The sequence below is a fragment of the Salmo salar genome, chromosome ssa03 (assembly GCF_905237065.1).
Source record: "Salmo salar chromosome ssa03, Ssal_v3.1, whole genome shotgun sequence".
Lineage (NCBI taxonomy): Eukaryota > Metazoa > Chordata > Actinopteri > Salmoniformes > Salmonidae > Salmo > Salmo salar.
This window is the reverse complement of record NC_059444.1, coordinates 51,304,865-51,332,456: the sequence shown is the minus strand read 5'-3', so window position 1 is coordinate 51,332,456 and position 27,592 is coordinate 51,304,865. Positions and strand designations below refer to the sequence as shown.

The window sequence follows — 27,592 nt, the reverse complement described above, 5'->3', positions numbered from 1 at the left end:
AGTGTGAAAAGAGGTTATGTATTCGTCCAAAGGAGCAGGGCGAATCCGTGCCCGCACAGGCCTATCTTCAGCCACCACTGCTTGCGTCACAGAGGCTTGGGCTCGGGTGGTAGTGGTGGAGGAGGGACATCGGGTGGTTTCTCTTTATGTCCGTGTTGTACTTGCCCATAAGAGAAGAGTGGACATTTACATTCCATGAGGGGCAGGGACTTTCCTGAGGTGGCTGGTGGCCAGTGTGATCGATTGCTCAGCATAAAGGTGGTGGGCCCCAGTTGTCGAACAACCTGGAAGGGTTCTGACCAGATTGAGGCCATTTTGTTGCACCGCTGAGGCAGACTGATGTGATGAGAGATGCCGGTGAAACCTGTGTTGTGTTTTTGCTTGCTCTATAGTGCATTAGCGTTTGGTTCAGGAATCGCATCAGCGGTTTGGAACATGCATCCATGGACTAGGTGTGCTCTGATGCCGTTCTTCAGCTTTTTGTTGAAGTTTTCCACCCCTCCGTTAGCTTGTTGGTTGTCGTAGGACGTGCGGATGTGTTTGATTCCCTTGTTGCTGAGGTAGGAAGAGAACTCGGCAGAGGTTAGCTGGGACCCATTGTCCGTGGTGAGGGGCAGAACCCACCTTGCGAACAGGATGGTCATATGCCACCACCAGGAAGCGCTGGTGGTGAGGGACTGCTTTCCCATGGATCTCACCACAGATGTCCAAATGGATGTCCTTTCCAGGGGCGGGACGGCCATGCGAGAGGCTACAGGGGCGGTGGGGAGGCACACAGTACACTCCCTGACCAGGGCTTCAATGTCGTGGTCGAAGCCTTGTCACCACATGAGGTCTCGACATCGCTGCTTGACCTTCACTATTCCCAAGTGACCTTTGTGATCGCTGTAGTGCACTTGCGCTGGCTGAAGCTGCTGTGTGAGAATGGCTGGGGGATGAGTGAATGCTGCAGAGCTGTCTGTTAGCATAGTGAGCCAAAGACCGTACAGTATGGAGATAAGTAGAAACTGCTTCTCCAATAGAAATCCCCAATCACGCTTGTAGGCGATGTCATGGCAACGTTGGCTAGCTAAACTCATGTGTAGAAACACGCCACCGGGTCTAACGGTCATCTTGCACCGAACTGCGCATGTGCAGGCCGTCAACTCAAAGGCACGCCTTCGATATAAAGTTGTTTTTGACAAAAATGTCACTTTCACGAGGTTGGAGTACTAAAATCTTCAACTACTTAAGACATTGGCTCGAATCTAGGTTGCGCCTGTTGATTTTGAGAAAATTAACAACTAAGGAGGAATGTTTCACTTCTCTCATTGACTTCTCTAACCCCAAACCCCGGCCTGGTCTGCTTTGCAAGAAGTTTTTCTACGTTGCGCCTCTGGGTTTACAAACTCTGTAGTAGACCATTCAAAAGCCGCTTTCAACCTGGAGTGCTATTTTAATAGCTCCAAGTTGTAAATTGCCCAATTCCAAAAGCAGTTTCTCCCTTGTCTTTTTGCATAACATCCCCACTATCAGCTGATCCCTGATGGTCTCATCATGAAGTGCCCTCTACTTACAAGAGCTAGCCAAGTCCCTCAGATTAGCCATGTAGCTTTGATTTGACTCACCGGCCGTTGGTGTCTTTTCTGTAGCCGGTAACGTCAGAAGAGCACTCGCTGTTTCCTGGCAAAGTGGTTCAGTAGGATGCTGACTGCAGCGGTGAATGTAGCAGCCGATCCAAGCGCTCTGAAAATCCTCTGTACCTCCGTACCGAGGCAGTCAAGGAACAGTGCTGTCCTCCGCTTGTCGGAGATTGTAGAAAAGTCCTTAGCTTCGAGAAAAGTGTTAACTTTCGAGCCAGTTATTCCACGGGACTGGTGGTTCGCCAGGCACAGCAAGAAATGGTGTCGGTGGATGTAAACTTAATTTAATAACGTGCCACTCATTCTGACAACCTATTCGTACATAAAGCAGCACACTGTCACAAACCATAACAAACACACAGAAGATGTACAGTACATAACTAGGGAATTCTCGAATCCCCACTGAGCTAAAGTTTTTGGAAATGGCAAGTTCACTTTCTCATCCATAAACACATCTCAAGTGCAAGTGCGCTGTTCAGCAGCTCACATCAGCAGGATGGGGGCATTTTCATTAGGAAAGATGTCTACTGTGGATTGCTAAAATAATGATTATGATCACACTTCCTCAATTGTATTATTATGGGGACACCTATACATTTGGCAGCCAAGCAGAGTTGTAAGTGTAGCCTTTATCGTCTACACATGAAGTTGAAATATCTTCAGTGTAATGTAATTGTTCAATAATTCAATGTATTGGGTTTAAAAATAAAAATATCTGATCATATAAAATCTGTTGTGTTTATATTACTTTTACATATAAAAATGTGATAAACAAATCTAAACTAACAAATGTCAAATCATATTTTTCGCCGAGATGGCCAGTCAATTTGAGTAATGTTATTGGGTATTCTACATAATGACGCAGTTTTACGTTAATACGTAATGACGTCATCACGCAATGACATCACAACGTCATTTAGCAACAAATCAACCTGCCTCTAGCAACTTCCCCTGAAAATTAGTTGGCAACACTGAATGTGAGAGGCATGTAGGAAAGAGAGGGAGGAAAAGATAAAGGACTTCACTAACGTACATACAGCTGAGAACTATGCTCATGGAAATGCGAATACCTTGCACATGAATGTCCGCTCATTCGAAAGAATTGCAATGTACATATTTACGTGTGTATGTCTTTGCTGTCTCTACATTGAACAGCAGAGATCAAAGTCTTTCGTAGTTTTAGCATGTTCAGTGGGCTCTGTTATTATGTATATGTCAGACATACCAATGGTCATTTGATAGGGGAATTTTCTTTGAATGGATCTTTCAGAGTACCAACCAATGGTTCTCAGTCAAGTTTACTAGACTAAAGTTCTTAAACAGCTGCAGACTGAACGTTCCTGTGTAGTCTTCATCTTCTTCACCATTTTCTACCTTTCAGCTTACACTGTCCGGGTACTGGTCTTGTAGAGTCTAACCATTCGTGACGTTCGCCTGCTTGGTCTGATATGTTAATTCTTCACGAGGGGTTTTATGCACTCTGGAAAAAGGGGTGTTCCATGACGTTTGGCATAATGTCTGTGCTCACGTTGGCGTGGTTACTGACTGGATAAACATCATATGAAAAAACATTTTCTCATTTAAAAGGCTAAGATCGCAATTCATCTTCTCACAAATAGTTTCATATTTAATCATATAAGATCCACAACATTTGGATGTGAACCTGACAACTGGGAAATATACACATTGAGATACAGTTATGTTGTTATACTGTCCTTAGTTTACACCACAAATTAGCCCAAGGACCCTTCCAACTGCTTGGATTAAAGACATATTGTTTCATTATCCTATCTTGAATGTCATAGTACTACTAAATCTCTCTCTGTTGTAACAAAGGGATTTTTAACTTCCCTTTCATTGTGTGGGAGAGAGAGCGTTCCTGCAGGTATTTACGACTGTCATAAAACTGGTGGGGGGGGAATCTGGCGCCTATGATCCTCACCCAAAAGGGCAAGTCATGACACACACCCTAAACATAGTGGATGATGGAAAGGGAATACGCCACACACCTTGGTGTTGTTAACGTTTACAATACTCACCACCCAGCGTTCAGGATTTATCCCACGTTCTTTACCGGTACACATCCCTGATAGTAACATTGTTATAACTGTCTCTTACATTTCCCCAAACCCATACCCTGACTGCCAACAGTATCCCTGTCGGGTGCAGGAGCTCTACAGGAAGTGGCAGTGCCCATCGTGGAGCAGACTTGTTGTCACAGGATGTATCAGATCCAGTCTTACGACTCTGAGACGGTAGACATCCTGTGGACACACAACCAGACACAACAAGCTAAACATTCCAATTCCCTTGGCAAACACACAGTCACACACATTTTTGAGTCTCTAAACATGTTTTTGTTCTGCTCTGTCTCTGGAGGCCCTCTTCCATAGGAAATGGGACATGGATCCAGGCTGGGGTGGTGAGTTTTGGACTGGGCTGTGCTCAGCGCAACCGGCCTGGAGTCTACGCCAAGATGTTTGCCTTCGATGATTTCATAAGAGCCAGAGGCCCAGCTCATAGGTGGGACCACACAGAGAGCAGCCAGTGGGGCTTGTGTACTAGGATACACCCAGGCTTCACTACTGCTGGCCATATAGGCCGCAAAACATCCCAGCCTACAGAAACCTGCAAAGATGCAGTAAATATGTAGATATACTAGACTTCAGACATCCAGTACATGTGCATACAACGGTGTTTGACAACCATAAACAGCATCTGTACAAGCACTAAACATCCAAATTGATATAAACAAGATGCATACCATGTAAGCATAAGTGAAACTATGTATAAAACATGAAATGTTTTAAGTAGGATGTAATTTAGCCTTCCATAGTCTACCGCGTCAGTATGGTGTCAAACAGCTCATATGAAAATGATTACATGAAGAAGCCATGAAGAAACCATCCATGTTCTGGTTCAGTGCCAATAGCCTAAATGTTGGTCTTGTTAAACAATAACGGTTTAAACATGCCTGACAAACACCCACTTAACCAAGATGGTTCTAAGGCCAATACCTAAAATGACAATTAGACTTGACCGACATACTGAAAATCCACCTGAAACATAACATGTGAGAATTTATTTTTATCTGGGTGTGTAAAACTTGTTTGTTTTGACTGAGATAATTTCAAACTCATGGGAAATTTTGACACCCCTCCATTCAGCAATGTGCATGACTCAAGAAAAACACCCTATTACACCCCTGCCCCACCAAAGCCATTTTTTATGTTACCTGGTGGCAGTCTGTGATTGAGTCTTTTGAGTGTGAAAATGATTTTTCCAATTCCATAGGATACACAATTGCCTAGAATTATTCATTTTTTATACCACATAAGACATTATGATTCTGGACCATTTCTAATAAAGGAGAAAATGTGTTTAATATAATTACTGTTCTATTAAAATTTTGTCTACTTTTGTGGCAACTCAAGTATTTGACACATGGTCTCCTGAGCAGATGGAAATCCTAATTTCTTGCTTCATTGATAGATGAGAATTAAATGAGACAAACCTTGGGCTATGGATAAATTTGGCCCTTGATGACGCTTGTATTACGTCATGATGGTGTCGTCATCTGACATGCGATAGTGCATATTGCTGCATTCATGTGCTAGTCGGATCAAGGAAACTCGGACATTTCCGACTTAAGTGGTGCACGTGTCCAACTACAACCAGTTTGCAAGTCTGACATTTCCGAATAGCCCTTGAACGCGGCATATGACTGGAGGCTGAGACAACAATTATCTGCCTTTAGCAGCTAGTGTGACCTGCGGTCTTGAAGAATAGCCCAACGTTAGCTAAATAATCAACATCTGACAAGTTTGAGGGTTTTAAACGAGGAGATGGCGTCGAATGGTAAGAATACATAGGACAAGACGTTATGTCTGAAGTGGCCATTAAAAATTAAATATTAGCTAACGTCTGATGAAAAGGAGCTAGCTTGCAAGCTAACTATAACGTTCTATAGTATACATATTTGTTGTATTTTAGCTAGCTAGTCAATGAAACATTTACCATGTTTGTGTAACTGTTGGCAAGTGAACTTGTCAAGTCAAACAAAAGTTAGCTAGCCAAAGCAAAGACGGCTAACGTTCGCTAGTTGGATACGACAACCACCATTTTGTTTAGCTAGCTGCTAACGTTACAACAACCAACTGAACCAAGCAAGGAGAACGGTTTGTGCTAGCAACTGACCTAGTTTTGTAGAGGTCATCTTATTAGCTTGGTCGTTTAGTTAACATATTCGGAAAAGTCGGTGGAATAAGATTACTTATAGGCAGGGGTGAAAGTAGATGTAATATCTTATCGGCACGGGACACCAAGTGCGCGCACGCATTTTTTTTCTTTCATAGAGGTGAAATCATTGAATTGCAAGTAGAAGCCATATTCATTTCATACAGTGCATTCGGAAAGTATTCAGACCCCTTGACATTTTCCACATTTTGTTACGCTACAGCCTTATTCTAAAATTAATTAAATCGTTTTTTCCCCCATCAATCTACACACAATACCCCATAATAACAAAGCAAAAACTAAAAAAAACACTAAACATTTACGTAAGTATTCAGACCCTTTACTCAGTACTTTGTTGAAGCACATTTGGCAGCAATTACAGCCTCGATTCTTCTTGGGTATGACGCAACAAGCTTGGCACACCTATTTGGGGAGTTTCTCCACTCTTCTCTGCGGATCCTCTCGAGCTCGGTCAGATTGGATGGGGAGCATCACTTACCTCCCTTAGCTCCAAACTTCTTCCATTTAAGAATGATGGAGGCCACTGTGTGCTTGGACCTTCAATGCTGCAGAAATGTTTTGGTACCCTTCCCCAGATCTCTTTCTTAAAAAATCTTTCTTGGGCTCTTCGGACAATTCCTGTGACCTCATGGCTTGGTTTTTGCTCTGACATGCACTGTCAACTGTGGGACTTTATATAGACAGGTGTGCCTTTCCAAAATCATGTCCAGTCAATTCATTTATCACAGGTGGACTCCAATTAAATTGTAGAAAGATCTCAAGGATTATCAATCTAAATAGGATGCACCTGAGCTCAATTTCGTGTCTCATAGCAACGGTTCTGAATACTTATGTAAATAAGATATTTCTGTTTCTTATTTTTAATACATTTGCCAAAATTTCTAAAACTAGTTTTCACTATCGTTATTGGGTATTGTGTTTAGATTATTGAGGATTTTTTTAAATGTATTTAATTAATTTTAGAATAAGCCTGTAACGTAACAAAATGTGGAAAGGGGAAGGGGTCAGAATACTTTCCGAATGCACTGTATATAATGTCTGTATGCCTAGTAGCCTAGCCTTAGTAAATATTTGTCATATCACTTTTAACATAGGTGGCACGAAGCTATTTTTCACCATAAACATGCACCCTTATAATAAAGCATTCCATGCATCCTCGCGTTTGCAGACTTATGTAAGACAGCCTACAATTACTAATGTGATGGTTAGATTGGATAGTCATATTTTTTCATCTTAAATTATAACACAATCACTGATCGCAAAAAAGACTGTAAAATGCAGCGCAGGCTTAGGCTATAGGCCTATCAGATACATTTCTTGTGGGCATTTTATAAAGACATTTAATGCAATTCTACTGCACTTTATATGAATGTGGACATTAGTAGAATTGTTTTTAATACTATAAAAATTATAGGGTAGACTACTCTGCTGACACTGACAAACAGATCAATAAAAATGTTGTCTGATCCATGTAATTGGCATACGAAAAGGGAAGACGCATACAATATGACATCCATCTACCCTGGAGGAGGAAATGATTGTCAAAAACAAACAAAAACGACACTGACCCAATGATAAAGACAGTGAATATGCACACTCACCGGGGGTATGGCCGATGTTCTCCGCTGGTGCCAATAAGATACTAGGCTACTGTTCGCTCAATTAAGTTGAGAATTTTGTTAACGAAAAGACAGATTGGATTATTTTCATTGTACTCTCTTTACGGCAATAGCCATTTGCTTTCCAAACTGTTTTTCCGCAATTGTTTATTTAAATATTGTGATATGCCTGGATCTCTGCTTTTCATTGATAGTCGCAACTCAACTATCATCTAGGCCTATTTGGTATTTGCCTGGCACGCTGCCCAAATTGCGGACCCTTCCGACTGTAGGCTATGCGATTTAAAACAGTCCACAGTTTTTTTTACAATTTAAATAAGCTAATGATCCTCGGCGGCCAAATCATGCTTTCTGGTGTAGTAGCCTATTTTGAATGATTATTTCTTTCTGTGTAGACAGGAATAAGTTACTTAGACGAAATCATTTTGGCAATTTAATTCAATTGAATCTGGAGGCAAAAGAAACGCACACCTGTTTAGGCGAGGTGCTGGCTAGCGGAGTAGAGACCACTTGAAAAAGAAAATGAGAGCCGCCCACTCTAGAAGCTCGGATGCAATAATGTAATAACCTAATAACCAACGTTATAATGACAAACACTACGGGTCACTAGTTTACATAGTGTCAAAGGACACACACATGTGTCTGTAATCATGGCCAGACATGAATGGAACATATAAAAAACATAAATGGATAGCATACAATCATAGATCAAATTTGGCTACATAGGCCTACAAACATTTACATGATTACAGACACGTGTGTGTGTGTGTGTGTGTCCTTTGACACTATATAAACTAGTGACCTAACGTAGTGTTTGTCATTATACCCTGATGAAGACAGCTTGTCTGTTGAAACGTTGGGTTATTAGGTTATTCAATTATTGCATCTGAAGCTCTTAGTGTGCGGGTCTCCTTTTCTTTTTCTAATTTAATTCAATTTACCTGCAATTTGATGAATGGAAAGAGACACCTAAGTGTATTGTAATGACATTCTGCGATTGTCATTAGGCCTACACTTGTAGCCTGAATGGATCCATCCACTGTTGTCTGCGCACGCTTCGGTCTCACTCAGCCATTCATCTGTGCGTTTCTCGGCCGCGTGTCTCGGCTGCTCACTCATCACTCACCTGCCACAAATGTAAGTGCTCTCATTGAACCACAATGAAATTTGGGGAGCGTATACCTCCCAATTTCTTAAACGTTTCATGCGGCTGACATGCAGTAATGTTAAATAATGGTCTAATAGCATATCGTTTTTTGGGCATGTTGTATTAATTGTGATAGGCTGACGTTTTACCGGTGCGGCGTATCCCCACTATTTATTTTGCCGGGACGCCATACCGCCTTACTTTCACCCCTGCTTTTAGGGAACAAATAGCTAGCTCATAGGAACATACAGAGAAGGAACTGCAAGATGTGTCATAATAGCTTGGAAGAAATGCTGCGTTCAAAACCACTGGGAACTCTGAAAAATACAAGGTAAAATCATGACATCAGTGATCTTCAGGTCAGAAAGTTGGAGCTCTAGAAAGAGGCCTGAGATTCCGAGTTGGATGACCGTTGAAATCGATTTTTCCCAGTCGGAGCTTGTGTTTTTCCGAGTTCCTATTTGTTTTGAACGCACTGAAGTTGGAAGTTGGAGATTTCAGAGTTCCCAGTTGTTTCGGCATGAAGCCAAATTTGAAATTGAATACATGGAGCAGGGTGGAATTTTTTTTTAGTAAATCACGATTTAAATGTATTTTCCAAATGGCTGTGGTCACCAATGAATACATTAAATAGAGTGCATTCAGAAAGTGTTCAGGCCCCTTCCCCTTTTCCCAATTTTGGGAAAAAGTCAATGTGGAAAATGTCAAGGGGTCTAAATACTTTCTGTGTGTGTGTGTGTGTGTGTGTGTGTGTGTGTGTGTGTGTGTGTGTGTGTGTGTGTGTGTGTGTGTGTGTGTGTGTGTGTGTGTGTGTGTGTGTGTGTGTGTGTGTGTGTGTGTGTGTGTAATGCAATGCACTGTGTGTGTGTGATATATATCATTTTTGAGAACTCACAATCACCAAAATAAAAGCTAGACTTTTAGGGAGAATCAAAAATTCCTAATAATTCATTCAGAAGTATTTTTGTCATGGCATGGGGCACCCATTGATTTTGATATGTTTAAGTCACTCAGATGGCATAAGCCATGGAAAAATGTTTAGAATTGCAGGAAACTCGCTTTAAAACTGCACTTTTTCTTTAAGCTCCATGGCAAGATCTGTAGAGTTGCAGGAAATTAGATTTTAAAACTTCCAATTTTTCATTCACCTTTTTAGCTATTAAAACGGTAACATTTTCACTGTGGCCAACAGGAAGGCCTCTAAAATTTCTGGTCTGTGACAGCACCATTGGCCACACCCATGGCCACGCCCCTGTCACACCCACCAGCTAAGCCCCATTTTGATAAAAAAAAACCCTGGCTGCATATGAGATGGTGTGATTAGCCCTGACTCTATCCACCTCATCCTCCTTCACCCTCGTCGGGCAATCCAAAGACGTCGCTTCATGCTTCCCACCACAATTGCAACACTTCACGTTCTCCTCACTTCTACAACACATTAGATTATCTCCTCCACAACATGGACATCTCGGTTTTTACCCTCCTGCAGACACTTTCCACACGCCCAAAAGCTGTACAGTGATTACACTGCATCACTCTTGGGAGAAACGCTTTTACATGAGAATTCACATATCCGAATCCAGAAGACATAAAACAATTTCGAGGTTAGATGGATATCTATATTGAGACATAACATAGTATTTTTGTATACGGTTTTTAAGATTTCTCACAAAAACATGCATATCTCTGAAATGTTAATTGATCACTGCGTATACGGCAAGCCTTTTATTTTCAAAGCCTTTTACATTTAATTCAGTTCGTGTCGTGCTTATTTAGCTTTTTATGACCCACAGAAACAACTTTGCAGACGACCACCACAACATGTAAAATCCTCAAGTTACTGCGAGAGAAGCAACCCTGCTCTGTCAATTATACATTAGGCTACGAAATCTAAATGTTTTCATATAATGTTAATGATATGTTAGAGAGACCCCACTGAACAATTCAGAACATGAAGAATCATATTTGTCTTGGTAAAATGTGTTTTTTATAACATTTGAGGGAGATTTCATCACCAAAGCGTGTTTTCACCCACTAGGCAGAGTGGGTGGACACCCTACTATTAGGCTACCTCTACTGATAACATCCCTTTTCTTGTTCCTCAGATTACCCCCCGACTGCAGCCCAGGGGTGAGTCAAAATATGTGTATGGTATCCTCTCATTAGTGGTAGTTAACTTTATCCCGGATTGCTAAACCCAGAGCCAACTAAAGTTAAATGCATGGCTCTAGCTAAGTCCAGCCTACATTATTTTCTGCAAGCTTAATCAATTTACGAACACTACGTCAATGGAAAGGTCTTTTCTGTATGTATGTGAAGTCCTATATAGGTTATTTCTCACTGAAACTACTTGTCACACCAATTTTGAAGTGACCCATTTCTTATATTGAGATGAGATTTTATGTGCGTGTCGCCACTCCATATAATATGTGTTTGCTGCTTTCAGATATGGGTCCTATGGTGGTGGCCAGGCCAGCCTGATTGGCTACAGTCAGTCGTCCACCCAGCAGGGCTACGGCAGCAGTGGCGGCTACAACCAGAGCTCTGAGGGCAACTCCGCCTCCTACGGCCAGGGAGGCTACGGCTCTAACTACGGCCAGTCGCAGTCAGGTACGTCACCAACTGCACCATAATAAATCTTCATTAAAACCAGGCGCTATAGGTGTTGTGTTCCTCATGTTGTCTGGTCTCTAAGCGTTGTTTCCTGTTGTATTATCTGGCGATGGAGCTATTTATTGACCGTTTTTTTTGGGGGGCTTCCAAAATTGGTGCTTGGTAGCTTAAGTCTGCAGTTGCATATCCACCACACGTCCCCTCTCTCTCTCTCTCTCTCTCTCTCTCCCTTGCTGTGACCTTCCTTCAGGAGGATATGGTTCTCAGCCTCCATCCCAGGGCGGTCAGCCCTACAGCTCTGGGGGCTACAACAACAACAGTAGTAGTAGTCAGCCACCACAGAGCGGCTACAACCAGCAGTCGTCCTACTCTGGATATGGACAAGGGCAGTCTGCTGCTGCACAGTCTTCTACCAGGTGAGAGACTATGGAAGACTGTGTTTGTGAAGTTCTGCATTGTGGGATGAGCTTACAAAATGTGTTGATAAACATTGACATTTTGATGCATATGATATCCTTAGTGTTCCTAAACGTGAAAGCAGCTGGGCTTAAAATAACGTTGTTCCTTTTTTCTCCCTTTTCCACAGTAGCTATGGCAACAACTCCCAGCCCTCTAGCTACGGGCAGCAGCAGTCGCAGAGTGGGGGCGGGGGCAGCTATGGGAGCCAGAGCGGAAGTGGCTACGGGGGCAGTGGCGTTGGACAGAGTGGGGCTTATGGGGGTCAGCGGGGGTCAGCAGCAGCCCGGGGGGGCTCCCTACAGCCAGGCCCCCAGCTACAGCTCACCCCCACCCCAGAGCTACGGCCAGCAGACCAAGTACAGTCAGGGGGGTGGAGGTAAGGATCCCCCTCTGATATTAGAGGTCCAGTTGACATTCATTCAAATGCACCCGCCCTTCTATTTTTGAGCACCCACCCGGAATCTCAACCTCAATTTCCTCCATCTACTATTCCACAGGATACAGAGGCAACTCTCCACCAATGGGAGGAGGGGGTGGAGGAGGGTATGGTGGCTCGGACGGAGGCTACGGAGATAGTGGAGGGCGAGGCCGTGGAGAAAGGGGAGGCGGCTTTAGGGGTCGCGGGGATGGTGACCGAGGATTTGACCGAGGTGGCGGACAAAGAGGCACAGGCGGCATGGGGTAAGGACTCAATAGCTCCGCTCCTCCACACACACACACACACACACACACACACACACACACACACACACACACACACACACACACACACACACCCGCCTCAGTATTCACTTAGACTTCTTGCATCAGTCCCCCATAACATTTTTCTGGACTCACCACATAACAAAAGGACACACACACACTCAACTCTTGTATCTATGTTTGGATACATCTACACATCAGTCAGGTAAACACATGTGTAGTGTAGCTGATACTCAATCCAAAGTGTCTGTGTTTGGGCTATTAGAAGATAGGGAAGGGCATGGTTATTTGAATATCTGAACAGCCATTAGTATTCCATTACTTGGGAGAGTATTAGGATTGTCCCCGACTAAAAACAAATCTTGGTCGATCGAAAGTCGTCTGTTCTTTCGACCGACCAGTTTTTTTCCATAAATAGACACACCTTTATATGTATTAATAAAATCAACTAAACGCATTGAGCTTATGGTTTGATGAAATAAGACAAATGCCTCGAGGGCACCAGAGATCTAGATAACCAGAATAGAGAAACTTAACCTGAACCAATCTTCTCCTCCCACTCCTGATGGCTTTCAGATTCTGCCATTACGCTCCTGAAGTTGCCTGTAATAAGCTACAGGAGGAGTCTGCAACCTTTCTCATGTGGGATGACAATTTATCTGACCATTTCTACCGATCTGCGTGCCAGTTAGGGTTTTCATATGCACATTTTCGTGAAACAGTTTAATCTAATTTATAATAACATCTTCGTGTCTCAAAATCATTGTCATATGGTTAATCAAAATTCAATGCAAATTTAAATGAAATGATACAAACCTAAAAAGTAACTTCTGTTGTCAACTATGTAAAAATAGCCTACATAAAGCCAACAAATAAAAACATTGCAGCCTGCAGGTAGAAAATATACTGATGAAAAAAAATTATAAAAACAATCCTATAAATCACATTGGCTACACATGGCCTGTCTGCAACGAACTTGAAACATTGTATCAACTATTAACTTGGGTCAGGCCCGAAGCCTGCCCTTGCGAATTTGCAACCTTGTATAAAATATTATGGGTGCTCAGTTTCCCTCACCAGTGAGCTCGGGACAGACACAGCTGTAGGCTATTTGAGCAAGGGATAAGAAGCAGTGGTTGACTTGGGCAGGAACTCTACCGGAGCTGAATATGGGCACCTCAAATTTTCTACTGTATGAGCTCCTGTTCCTCTTATAAAATATTAGCTTAAAAGTATTGTGGAGCTCCTGCACCTAAATATAAACAGTACCAGCACCCAAAATGAGTACCGGAACCTATTTCAGTCCAAGTCAAGCACTGATAAGAAGTAATCAGGTAGGCCTATTTTATGACATTTCCACTGGATCAGAGCATGCCATTTTTCCCATTTCACTCTGAGTGCTTATTGAAAAGGAGAGAGCTGGAAAGATTTTCAAATACATTGAGGAACTATTGTCATTCTCAATGGATGTAAAGACAGACTTTGTTGCTGTTTGAGGTGAAGAAAACATTACTTTGAGAAGCTCCACAGGTCATTAGTGGTGGTGTGTTAAGCCAATCAGAAATACTATCAGATCCCCAAATGGGCACATTTATATGCCTATATTTACTCGCAGACCAGGTAGCCTATAGGACTACTTCCATGCATGCACGTCTTAACTCATCATTGACAGGAGCTCTCCAAACAAAGCCAATGACTAAATTGACTTGTTAATGAAATGAACCAAAACTTGTTTCTCACAAGTGTAGCATTGTTTGCAGAGTGCACAACCTATGTGTCCACTCCGACTGGAATAATAGCCTAATATTGAATGCATTAGCAGAAATGATAGGAATTAACGTTAAATGTACTACTGATATATGTAATGGGGAATTGATATACACTAACAATCAAATGCAAACAATTCACACAATGAAGTTATGAAACAATGAATGCAAACTGGCAGGAGAGAGCACATCCTGGAGAGAGAAGTGCATCTGGGCACATGGTCAATCTGACATCTGCATTGGCCATGCAGCATTTACGGTGATACGGCCTCAGCAGGAGTCAGGGCATTCATACTTCTTGTGTTTCGTGGAGCAGTGCAGAGCTGTTGTCAAGAAAGTGAGTTTGTTTTCTACAGGATGTACCGCCTCCACCTACCGTCAACCAATCATGTCAATGCGGAGTTCTACAGAACCCTCCGCATTGTTACAAAATTTGGGAGGCGCGTGGCGATGCGGTGAGGAGCTCGATTTGGCTTCTGCATTCCTCTGGAGGCTCCGCAATTGCGTCACACTTTCCATATGGAGCCTCCGACCACATTTTCGAATCAAGAATAAGTTTAGTCTAGGCCTCCAATGGATTAGTTCACTGAGATGGGCTTGCGAGCGCGCGTGTGTGTGTTACTGCTCGACTAAAACGATCTCGGTCGACCAACAGCCTAACGACTAATTGGGTTCAGCCCTAGTGTGTTTATTATTATTATTATTTCTATGACATTGCTACATAGCCTATAAGGATAGACCATTACATTCCACATTTTTATTAAAAAACTGTTTTGACAGTTTTTACAGGTGCGCCCCATTTAAAAAAAGACGCACTGTCAGCCTAAACACGTTTCACACGTGTAGCTAGTTGTTATTGTCTGTCAATCAAAGCGCTGCTACAGTCAGAGGCTCCATGTGTAGCAAGTGATGTCAGAGATTTCTAATCAATGCAGAATGGGATTCAAATTAGAATTAAGTTGTCCAAATGAGGAGGAGGAGTAGGCTGCAATGATCAACCAACAGGTAGGCTGTTGTTTCACTCACACAGCGTGCTCGGGTCACGCAAGCAAGTCTCCATTTGAAGTTTTTCTTTAAAACCTGTATTTCAACTATCCTGATATCCCCCCGAAATACTATCGCCAGTCTGATTTGTACAGAAACAACTCAGTGGTGAAATGATTGTCTTGGTGACATTGTCGGTTACCTGGAAATCCAAGGGGGACAAGGAAAGATGTAATTGTCCACGTGAACTGTAGGAAGCGCTTGTCAATTTGATCAATGAAAAATGGATGCACTGGTGCAACTATAATAATGGAAAACTCAAACTCAGTAGGGGTTGAATAGTTTGGAGTTGTATGTGCAAGCGACCCATGAGACATGACAAAATAACAGTGTTCTGGCTGGTTATAGGGGTTGTTTACAAAGGAAGGAGTTTTTGAATGTGATAAAGACATCGGTCTTAGGTTCTCCCAATTATTTGGTTATTAAATAATTTACTTCAGTCCCCATGTTCTCCTCGCTGCCTGTTATCTATGGAACCTGAACTGAGTGTCATACTAGCGTTGTGCACGTTCACACTGACAAAACTGCCCATGCTCAAACCAAGCACACGCAATCCATGGCTACAGGGAAATGCTGTGTAAAGTGCACATTTGTGTTTGTGGTTGCTTGTGTGCAAATACAGCATCACCAAAGCCACTGTGATGAAGTAAGCCGAATCCTACTAGCATTAACTACCTAGCTGTGCAACTGACTCCTAGTAACAGTTGTGTGGTTCTTTAAAAGCTGAATACTGCTAAACGTCATCCGTATTAACTTTAAACATGCTATGTTGCTGAAATGTTAGCAATTAGCAAGAGATGTAGTCATTATCACATTTCATCAAGAGTTATCTTCTGCTTACATTGGCAGCCGTGTGACAATTTATTTATCATAGTGAACTATTTGAAGGGTCTCACTGGCAAACCTTTGTGTGCACACTGACACTGTCCACACACAAACACACCACATGACCTTGCCATCCTCCCACTCCACCCTCCTCTTCACCTTTTTTATAACGCCACTTTCCCACCCACCCTTTACTGTGTGATATGATGCTTTAATAAATCTCTGAATCTCCTCCTAGGCTCTCACCTCTCCATGGTGGGCTTCTGTTTTTCATTTTGTTTTCATTTTGTTTTTTTCTCTTGAGGAAAGGGGGAATGGTAGAAAGAAGGAAGGACAGGCAGGAGAAATTCACTGAGAGGACTATAGGCAGGGGTTAAAGAATAAGAGTTGCAAGTGCAACATGGACGCACTGACTGGTCAGTTAGAAAGGATGTCAAAGACCTACCTAGGAAGTGTGCTCTTAAGACAATGTCAAAGTCTCAAGACGGTCACCTATATAGAAAATATCAAGGAAGGTTTCACGAAACTCCTTTCTGTAGGTGCTTAATTTATGTTTAATTGGATGCCGCAGCTGTTCTTGCAGTGTTATAAAACAGTGTACAACACGACACAGCAGTTCCAGGAAACAAGAACATTTGGTCTGAGTTGGTTTCAGAGATCAATGCAAAAGGAGTGTTAAATGATCTCTTGTACAAAGGAAGGAGAAGTGACTGTGGACAATTTTGATCTTCGGATTAAAACCCACTTGCAAACAAGATGCAAAGGTCTTCAAAACTGACCTCCGACGACTCAGTTGTATAGGAGAAGGGACAAATCCTAGGGTGGTTCCAAAGAAGAGATAGGGGGTGAACAAAGTAAGAGAGAAGTGAAAAGAGAGTAAAGGGGATGGGGTAAAAAGGGGGTGGAAACCCCCCCTAGAGAGAGATTTGGCTCCGTCCACACCAGCCTTCAATGCGTCTCGCCTTTCTCTCCTCATCAGAATGGGCGATCGTGGAGGATTCAATAAGTTTGGTGGTAAGTGACAAAACTCTTTTAAATAAGAGATTTGGTGGGTTTAAACAGTCAAGCTTAAAGGGAGGGGGGAAAAACAAGATATAAAAGGTTTAGATTATTGGGCCCAAAAAGGAAACTGGCCCCGGAAATTAGAACTATTATGTGATGGTTTTTGAACGTGGGAAGAGGGAATTGATGTCGGAAGAACAACCAATATGGGAAGTATCACACAAAGTTAGCTAACTAGGAAAGATTGGTCATGATTTTATCTTAGAAACAAAACTAATATTCAGGAGTTCTGGGTAGAATGGAAAGAAAGCATAGCATATTGAGGTGAAAAAGGGTCATGATAAAAAAGCAAAACGTAATTAGGATTTAAGGTCTTTATTATTCATTAGATGGGTTGCTTTCAACAGATCTCTTGGTCCTGTTTTGCTCAGTTGACACTAGGATTGTGTGGTTTTGATTCCAACTGGGCTCACCCATACAATAGACATAAGCACGCGTGACTGTAAGGCTGGAGCTACACTGGGGCGGCAAGCGTTCAGCGTCGCGTCGACGCTGGAGAAGCGGGATAATTGATGTCATTGTAATAAATGGAAGCAGCCACACCCCAGGCTCGTCTGCTTGGTCTGATTTGCAAGCGTACCCCGGAATTCTTGCGGCCTTGTGCCTCTGGGTTAAAAAACTCAGTGGTTGTCTTTCTTCGTTTACTTGATGCTTTTTCAGTTGTCGTAAATTCAAGTTATTAAATGGGCTACAAAGGAATTAGTTAAATGATCCTTAAAAACAAAAGAAATATCCTTTCCTATATGCAACCTCGAGGCGTACCCCTTTTCAGCGATGACTCAGCTCGTCTTTTGTTATTTAGGGCTTATTGTTATATTTGTCATGACTGTGGGTGCTTGAACTTACGCACACTTAATGATTCCTTTCAAATTTCGATTTTGCATCCATGTGAGCTAATTTTCATTGACTGTATTGCTCACTGTGAGTGCGTGTATGTAGAACCTTAAGTACTCGGGCAAAATGACGCTGACGCCATGCTTTAATGTAGCTCCAGACTAAGTCACCTTGGATAAAAATCAGCAATTCGTATTATATCTTAGTTGTCTTGTTTTTTTTCTTATGTAATACATCTATAACACCTCAATATGCTATGTAGCACATGATGGATGTACTGCATGTTGTCACCTCAACAGGTAAGAAAAATCAGTGTGTATGTTCCATATCAGAAATGTCACTGTCGTGTTTGGTACTGTGTAGGGTAGTTTACACTGCACTCCAAAATCCTTAGCAGCAGAGGGAGCTGTACAGTTGATTTGAAGTTACCTTGCTTTAATCTTCTGAATTTAAGTCACTGGGCTCTAAGATGATTTGAGTTGAGGCGGAAGGTCTTTCTAAGTGTCAAAGTTTTAATGTGCCTACCTGGGTGATTGAATCTGAACAATGGGTGTTGCCCCCCCCCAAAGGTCAAATAAGGTATTTCTTCTTGCTTGAGAATATTTTGACAAAAGAGTTGTGCCCAGATAAATGGTCAGGGCTGTTACAGCCGCCACAACGGTGTCAAAAGTGTTGCTGATTTCTTATTTTTTTTTACAAAAGTATCCTCACAATATTCTATAATATGTGTGATGACATCAAATTGCAGGGTGAACTCTAAGGAAAGCAACTGACGTAGGGTGTTTGGTTATGTTTCTCCCTTTCCTTCTGTAATGCTATGCTCACTGTTGCCTTGTTGGTGTGAGGAATTTGGCTCTCTGCACCTTCTGGTTTCTAAATGCTGTCGAAGTGTACTGCCTAGACAGTCCACTTAAAATATCATGGGTGGAAGTACTGATCATGGTAAAGTCTTCAATGGTGGTATTGATGGTCACCATCTTGGACTTACATGCTGACTACACTGGCGCCATCGTGCTCACATGTTGAATATATCCATCCACACCAGACACGATCATGACATGCAGGTTAAAATATCAAAACCAACTGTGAACCATCTATATTAGTTTTGGGGCAGGTCGAAACATGCATGAAGCATTCATGGACATTGGGTTATTTTATCTGACATGGTCCTCTCTTTAGCTGGTTCTTTTGTCGAATTTTGACCCAGAGTCATACAAAAGTGTGTGTTTCTCTACTCTGACGGTTAATCCACAGACAACAATGGAAACCTACTTAGTTATCTTTAAGTTTGTCTTCCAAGCGTGGGTTTGTATCTTCCTAATATCCAATAAGGGAGGAACTTGCACCACATGAAGCGTCTTGAATAAAACCAAGTTCTATTTTAGCGCTTGGCTACGCAGACTCTCATTCACATGCGAAATGATTGAATAACATGTATGTGTACATTTTATTTTGCACTGCTCACGCACGCAATATAGCCAGTGTGGTTTGCATGTTAGTCATTCCTCCTTTGACTATGGAAGTCAAAGGTCAAGCATAGACAGATTTAATGCATCTACTGTCCCGTGTAATTTAACAGTATGTATCTAAAGAAAATACTTAATCCTTACTCTGGTTCTGTAACGGCATTGATCAGAGGGAAGGGAACAGAATGGGAAATATGTATGAGGAGAAAACTGTTTGCGCCCAGGTAGGTAGTGGACAAAACACAAAAGGATTCTTGTGGTGTTGCAAGGGTGCACTAATGACCCCTCTCATCTTGTAACTGGTGTGGTCCACTAAAGAAATGAAGTGTTTGTTCAGCGTATAAATTGTTCTTGTACCAGAGACCTGTTTGTGGCAAACAGTGCTCCAGGGGAAAGTCCATTTTCTCAAACCGGTAAATTAAGTGTTGACGCATGACTGGAAGGAAATAATGACTGCCATGCAGTCGTAGTATTGTCATGATGCTTGTGATATGTCAGAGGTGGGATCCATACACTATCAAAGAGTAATGTTAAACTCTTGGTTAGGCCTTGTTTCCTGTTGAATGTCCTCAGTTGTTTGTGTTGACGTAGTTAAGCAGAATATTTGAAACGGCACTAAAGCATGATGAATTCTTGGTCCCCTCCCAAAAATAGATAGATATATTTATCACAGTTCACACTCACCTTATTGTCAAGATTCTCTCCACACGAGATGAAAACAGAACAATATCACACACAGTGAAATCAACAGACAAGTCAAATCTTGGTCTCAAAAATGTTGTACAGTGAGCAAAGTGGGTTATCTTGGCCACAAAGAGCACAGCTTCTGAAAGTGGCCACGGTGTGGGTAAAACGATAGCAGCAACACAATCGCATGGTAAAAGAGTTGGACCTCTGAGTAAAGTATACTGAACAAAAATATAAACGCAACATGTGAAGTGTTGGTCCCATGTTTCATGAGCTTAAATAAAATATCCCCTACATTTTCAGAATTTGGCAGTACATCCAACCGGCCTCACAACCGCAGACCATGTGTAACCACGCCAGACCAGGACCTCCACATCTGGCTTCTTCACCTGTGAGATGGTCTGAGATCAGACACCTTCTCAGGGATGCTCATCTGTATGCTTGTTGTCCTCACCAGGGACTTGACCTGACTGCAGTTCGGTGTCGTAACTGACTTCAGTGGGCAAATGCTCACCTTCAATGGCCACTGGCATACTGGAGAAGTGTGCTCTTCACGGATGAATCCCAGTTTCAACTGTACCGGGCAGATTCCAGGCAGCGTGTATGGTGTCATTTGCTGATTTCAACGTTGTAAACAGAGTGCCCCGTGGTGGGGTTATGGTATGGGCAGGCATAAACTACAGACAAAAAACACAATTGCATTTTATTGATGGCAATTTGAATGCCCAGAGATATTGTGACGAGATCTTGGAACCCATTGTTGTGCCATTCATCCGTCGCCATCACCTCATGTTTCAGCATGATAATGCACAGCCGCATGTCGCAAGGATCTGTACACAATTCCTGAAAGCTGTAAATGTCCCAGTACTTCCATGGCCTGCATACATGTCACCCATTGAGCATGTTTGGGATGCTCTGGATCTACGTGTACGACAGCGTGTTCCCACCAATATCCAGAAACTTTGCATTGCCAGTGAAGAGGAGTGAGACAACATTCCACAGCACACAGTCAACAGCCTGATCAACTCTGCGAAGGGGATGTGTCGTGATGCATGAGGCAAATGGTCACACCAGATACTAACTGGTTTTCTGATCCACGCCCCTACTTTCTTATTTAAATTTTTTTTAACGTACGCTACATGACAAAGTATGTGGACACCTGCTAATCGAACATCTCATTCCAAAATCATGGGCATTAATATGGAATTGGTCCCCCTTTACTCTTCTGGGAAGGCTTTCCACTAGATGTTTGAACATTGCTGCACGGACTTTCTTCCATTCAGTCACGAGCGGTAGGGCACTGATGTTGGGCGATTTAGGCCCGCAGTTGGCGTTCCAATTCATCCCAAAGGTGTTCGATGGGGTTGAGGTCAGGGCTTTGTGCAGGCCAGTCAAGTTCTTCCATACCGATCTCAAAAAAACATTTCTGTATGGACCTCGCTCTGTGCACAGGGGCATTGTCATGCTGAAACAGGAAAGGGCCTTCCCAAACTGTTGTCACAAAGTTAGAAGCACAGAATAGTCTAAAATGTCATATGCTGTAGCATTTAAGATTTCCTTCACTCCCACCCCAAACCATTATTCCTCCTCCACCAATCTTTACACTTTACAGGTAGCGTTCTCCTGGCATCCCCCAGATTCATCCGTCGGACTACCAGATGTTGAAGTGGGATTCCTCACTCCAGAGAACACTTTTCCACTGCTCCAGAGTCCAATACGCTTGGCATTGCGCGTGGTGATCTTAGGCTTGTGTGTGGCTGCTTGGCCATGGAAACCCATTTCATTAAGATCCCGACGAACAGTTTTTGTGCTGACGTTGCTTCGAGGCAATTTAGAACTCTGTAGTGAGTGTTGCAACCGAGGACAGACTATTTTTATGCGCTTCAACACTCAATGGTCCTGTTCTGTGAGCTTGTGTGGCCTACCACGCCGCGGCTGAGATGTTGCTCCTAGATGTTTCCACGTCACAACAACAGCACTTACAGTTGACCAGGGCAGAAATGAAGTGGGTGTTGTGTCAAGAAGCAGTGCGGCTGGGTTGTGTTTCGGAGAATGCACAGCTCTCGACCTTCGCCTCTCCTGAGTCCGTACGGGAGTTGCAGTGATGGGACAGGACTGTAACTATTAATTTGATGACACGAAATTGGGGAGAAAAAGGGATAATTAAAAAAAAAGCATAAAAAAACATCAATATCGAGACATTGGAGTTGCATTTGTCATGTGAAATCCATAGATTAGGGCCTAATTTATTTATTTAAATTGACTGATTTCTTTATGAACTGTAACTCAGTAAAATTTTAGAAATTGTAACATGTTGTGTTTTATATTTTTGTTCCGTTTATGTCAGATCAAAGGGTGGATCTGGTTTTATGTGCAAACTTAGAAATAACATGGAAACTTGAGACAAATGGTGACAAACCTGAATGAATGTGAACGTCCCCAGGCAAACAATCCGTAGTGGTTCCTTGTTCATATCGACCACTGGGTTCAATGATCTCTTCAGCCCCTTGTGTTAAATGCATTCATTCCTAGTAATGCTGGTTGGTACATGTGGAATGAATGTATCATCAATAAAACGGGATGCTAAAAGTGGAATGAAAGGTTTATTTGATAAAGGTGAGAAAAAAAACTGTCAATTGTTTCTGGTTGTAACTCTTCTGATGAATTGATAGGAAGGTTGTACGACGTACACTATGGGCATCGTGGGTCATTATTTCACTTCAATTGTGTCTCAAATCTGGAGTCTGGTCTATGGCAAGCATACACTGTAATGGTCCATGTCAGGTATACACGACACAAAAGGCATGTAGAACGGTATACCACTAGGTGTGTTTTGGGTGAGTGGTTTTGTAGGGATGAGAGAATCGAAAGAATGCATAGTTGTGAATGTGCAAAAGTTGTGGGACTGTAGAATAGTAGTATGTGTGGCACTTTTGTAAGTGTCCACTTACAAAAACTTAAATATCCTTTTTCTTCCTGAAGGACCGAGAGACCAGGGACCTGGTGGGCCCAGCTCCAGTAAGTACTGACCTCTGACAGTTGATAGTGCTACAATTAGAACTGATTATGTTTCTTGCCATCATGTTATTAAGTTCATTAGTGTGTCAGTATACGGTTCTGGAATATCTAGGTCAGCAGCAGTATGCATCTTGCTTTTCTGATCTGCTCCTACCTTTGTAAATTGTGTATATTAGTTATGTTAAGAAGTATTTGTCTTTTCTGGGATATAGATCAGAACCACCTTACATAATGAATGTGACTGTGACTGTGTATGAACCCTATGCTGGCCTGACCACCTCCCTACAGTGGAAGACCAGGATAACTCTGACAACAACACCATCTTCGTGCAAGGCATGGGAGATGGCTATACTGTTGATTCTGTGGCTGACTTCTTCAAGCAGATCGGCATCATCAAGGTACCGACCTGCCTACCTTTTATTTATTGATTGATTGAACTCCCTTAACACCTCCCTCCATTGAATTATACCTGACACACTCATCACTGCCCTGACTTTGGTGCATGGGTGGCATCTTTTCCTGAGGCTTTGCTGTAGATTACTAACATGCTATGTTTTGAGTGGTAGGCCATTGTGTTTACCTATGCAATGCTTACATTAATGCATTTTACTTCTGTATCTTAATGTAGCTTTTTTTGTCAATCCATCTCTCGTTTTCTACTCGTTCTCTCCCTCAATCCCCCCATCTCACTCTCTCTCACCCTCTCCCACTTTCTCTCTGTCACACTCTCCATCCCTCCCTTTTTCTCCATCTGTCAGATCAATAAGAAGACTGGTCTGCCCATGATCAACCTGTATACAGACAGAGAGACAGGGAAGCTGAAGGGCGAGGCCACTGTGTCCTTTGACGACCCCCCTTCTGCCAAAGCTGCCATCGACTGGTTTGATGGTGAGGGGATTACCGGGGGAAAAATGTTGGGGGGGGAAAAAAAAAAAAAAAAAAGGAAGGACTTCAAAGGGAACCCCATCAAGGTGTCCTTTGCGACCCGCAGGGCGGACTTCGGAGTAGGACGGGGTGGGGCTGGCGGCATGAGAGGAGGACGAGGAGGTGAGGCAGAGTTTGGTGGTGAGTTGGTCATTATAGGGTCGGCTCAATTGGGTTAGTCAATTCCACTTCATATTAGTCCACGTAGGATATGAATTGAGGGTTTTTAATTTGAGTTTCAGTTAATTTACAAAAATGATTGAATTGAAAGGGAACTGTTCCAGAAAAACTGCTTGCCCCCCCCCCCCCAATGGAAAGGGGCCAAGTATCTGTATAATTTTGTATAGCCCATGGTTAGGAGGGCGTGAGTGAGGGCACAGTATGATTTAGCCCTTATTCAAGACCATTGAACGTGCCCTTTAGCCTTGAGGGAAATGCTCAGACGCTCCTCAAATATTCTGTCTAAATGCAATTTTGGAAACATTTGGAACTTAACTTTCATATAAGCGAGAAATACTTTTTCAAATTTAAAAGATACACTTACTGTATTCAGTTTAGGAAAGTTGTACCCGGCTGTATTTTGAGAAGCGTGATCCAGCTATGAAATATGGAATGGTCCAATGGAAATGCGAGCGCAAGGTAAGAGGATGTGTCATAGCTGAGGAGGTGTGTGAAAACAGCCAGATGCAACGTTGCTTGACTGTGCACAGTATCTTTTGGTTATTTCTTGCTTATATGAAAGTTTATTTTCAAAGGTTTCCAAAACCGTATCGCTAGTGAGGATTAATAACGTTTCTAAATGTTAAAACCGAGCCTTCGGATTGTAGTTCGTTGACCAAGCTGTGGTCCGGACCTTTAGTTGACAAATCAAGGGCTGGGTATGCCCCCCTCGGGTTCTCGAGAGCTAAGTATGATTGTACCTCTCCTGTATATTCTAACCCTCTCTCTGTAGGGCCGATGGGTCGTGGCGGGTTCGGAGGTGGTAGAGGTGGTGGTGGTGGTGGTCTCTCTGGCGACAACGGTGGCCGTGGCAATGGAGGACAGCAGAGAGCTGGAGACTGGAAGTGTTCCAACCCGTAAGTTGGGGCTGAGGTGTGTGTGGACTGGAAGTGTTCCAACCCGTAGGTTGGGGCTGAGGTGTGTGTGGACTGGAAGTGTTCCAACCCGTAAGTCAGGGCTGAGGAGTGTGTGGACTGGAAGTGTTCCAACCCGTAAGTCAGGGCTGAGGTGTGTGTGGACTGGAAGTGTTCCAACTCGTAAGTCAGGGCTGAGGTGTGTGTGGACTGGAAGTGTTCCAACCCGTAAGTCGGGGCTGAGGTGTGTGTGGACTGGAAGTGTTCCAACCCGTAAGTCGGGGCTGAGGTATGTGTGGACTGGAAGTGTTCCAACCCGTAAGTCGGGGCTGAGGTATGTGTGGACTGGAAGTGTTCCAACCCGTAAGTCAGGGCTGAAGTGTGTGTACTGGAAGTGTTCCAACCCATAAGTCAGGGCTGAGGAGTGTGTATATTTTGGGGACGAGGATGGGAGTGAGCTGCTAGTTATGATGGTGTGTGTCTGAGATTCTCTGTCTCTTTCATTTCAGGGTGTGTGGGAACCTGAACTTTTCGTGGAGGAATGAGTGTAACCAGTGCAAGTCCTCCAAACCAGAGGGGGCCGGAGGTGGCATGTCTCCTATGGATGGAGGCGGTAAGGCTGAAACCAACGTTCTGCACGGGCTTTCAGACTTTAGCCAAAGGTTTTAGTCTTTAGTCTAGCGTTTTAGCCTTTTAGGAGCAGCTTAGTGGCTGAAGGAAGTCTTGTGTACAGAGAATTATTTGCTTATGTACTAACAAAGACTAATGGATGAGGTGTAGACTGCCTTTTATACTAGGCCATGTTAGCCAGCCTAGTGGCCAAGGGCACAGTTAAACTGGATGCCAGTCGTAGCTCTGTGTTTACTCGTTTTAATGACATTTTCCCCCTTTTTTTTGTCTCTTAACTCTCTGCATTTCTGTTTGTCAGGAGGTTTCGGTGGAGACAGAGGAGGTCGTGGGGGTTTTGACCGTGGGGGATTCCGGGGCCGAGGGGGTGACAGAGGTGGATTCCGAGGCGGACGCGGAGGCGGAGGCGACAGGGGTGGATTTGGACCAGGCAAGATGGATGGAAGGTAAGAAGGTGCATGTGTCCCAACATTGTACATAGACAATGACTTATTCATGTACACTATATATACAAAAGTATGTGGACACACCTTCAAATTAGTGGATTCGGCTATTTCTGCCACACCCGTTGCTGACAGGTGTATAAAATCAAGCACACCGCCATGCAATCTCCATAGACAAACATTGGCAGTAGAATGGCCTAACTGAAGAGCTCAGTGACTTTAAATGTTGCACCGTCATATAATGCCACCTTTCCAACAAGTCAGTTTGTCAAATTTCTGCGGCTCAGCCATGAAGTGGTTTGCATACAAACACCCTGGTCCACACACACATACAAATACTAGATTCAAACTCAAGTGCACACGCATCCATTTTTTGACTTTTAAATTAATGATGTATATCATTGATTCTTAAAGAATGTAACTTAACTATATAAAGGCCTCATGACCTTATTTCAACTGTCGTACCCCATTAGAACCCAAAATATAAGCTTGTTTTACAATTTTTTGTTTTACTGCATCGTTTTTACGCATCTCACACGCCACATTTCAGAATACCCTACAATTGGACACACTAGTGCACGTGTCAAACTCTTTCCACGGAGCGCGGAGTGTCTATAGGTTTTCGCTCCTCCCTTGTACTTGATTGATGAATAAAGGTAACTAATTAGTAAAGAACTCCCCTTAACTGGTTGTCTTGGTCTTAATTGAAAGGAAAAAACTAAAACCCGCAGACTCTAGGCCCTCCATGGAATGAGTTTGACAACGCTGCGCTGGTGTCTTTGGTAAATGACCTCTTCCAAGAAGAATGTATGTTTATTTTATAGTTATGTTTTTGTGTTTGTTTCCCACCTTGAGTGATTACATTTCTCCAGCCCCATCTTTGATTTTTACCCAAACGGTGGTGGGGTGTCCCTTGGTTACTTTTTAAACCCCTTTAACAACGTGACAAATGTCTTTCTGTTGTAGGGGTGAACACAGACAGGACCGCAGAGACAGGCCCTACTAGACCAATGCCACTCCAAGCTGGGACTAGTTCTCCATCCTGCTCCTCCTCTCCACACCACCTCTCCTACTTTCCTCTAGGACCCACCGCCCAACTCCCTCCCAAACCCTCCTTTTATACAGCGTTACAAGTTGTTACTTTGACCATGTTTCTTGACTGTTTTGACAGACCTGACTATCCCACAAACACTCACACTCCCCATATACCCCACTCCCTCAAGTTTGGTAAACTTGGTTTTATTTGTTCTTCAAGAGCTCTTTACATTTGTTGCTGTCTTTTGAGTTGTTTTGGAATCTTAATGTTTTGTTTTTAAAATTAAAGTATTTATAAAACCAAAAGTGTTTTGATTTGTGTGGAGGTTCAGGCATCAAACAATATCTCAGGACTATTTCAAACTTTTG

The 27,592-nt window shown here is 42.9% G+C and overlaps 1 protein-coding gene across 1 annotated transcript; it reads left to right on the top strand.

Annotated features, from left to right (window-relative positions):
• The first annotated feature begins 11,514 nt into the window (after nucleotides 1–11,514).
• LOC106600706 (RNA-binding protein FUS) lies at nucleotides 11,515–27,529 on the top strand. Its single transcript, XM_014192271.2, has 12 exons — nucleotides 11,515–11,674; nucleotides 11,845–12,093; nucleotides 12,215–12,398; nucleotides 17,034–17,068; nucleotides 23,086–23,121; nucleotides 23,410–23,519; nucleotides 23,880–24,009; nucleotides 24,064–24,186; nucleotides 24,998–25,121; nucleotides 25,628–25,731; nucleotides 26,047–26,191; nucleotides 27,155–27,529. Exons 1-12 carry the CDS (start codon nucleotides 11,515–11,517, stop codon nucleotides 27,192–27,194), a joined length of 1,440 nt encoding a protein of 479 aa, XP_014047746.2. The 3' UTR covers nucleotides 27,195–27,529.
• The last annotated feature ends 63 nt before the right edge of the window (nucleotides 27,530–27,592 follow it).

What these genes read in the sequence shown, in the direction of transcription:
- LOC106600706 (XM_014192271.2), top strand. Translation starts at nt 11,515, where the DNA reads ATGGTTCTCAGCCTCCATCCCAGGGCGGTCAGCCCTACAGCTCTGGGG. An exon ending in ACCTGGTGGGCCCAGCTCCA is followed by an intron (nt 23,122 to 23,409) that starts GTAAGTACTGAC and finishes ACCTCCCTACAG; the next exon opens with TGGAAGACCAGGATAACTCT. An exon ending in TGCCATCGACTGGTTTGATG is followed by an intron (nt 24,010 to 24,063) that starts GTGAGGGGATTA and finishes AAAAAAAAAAAA; the next exon opens with GGAAGGACTTCAAAGGGAAC.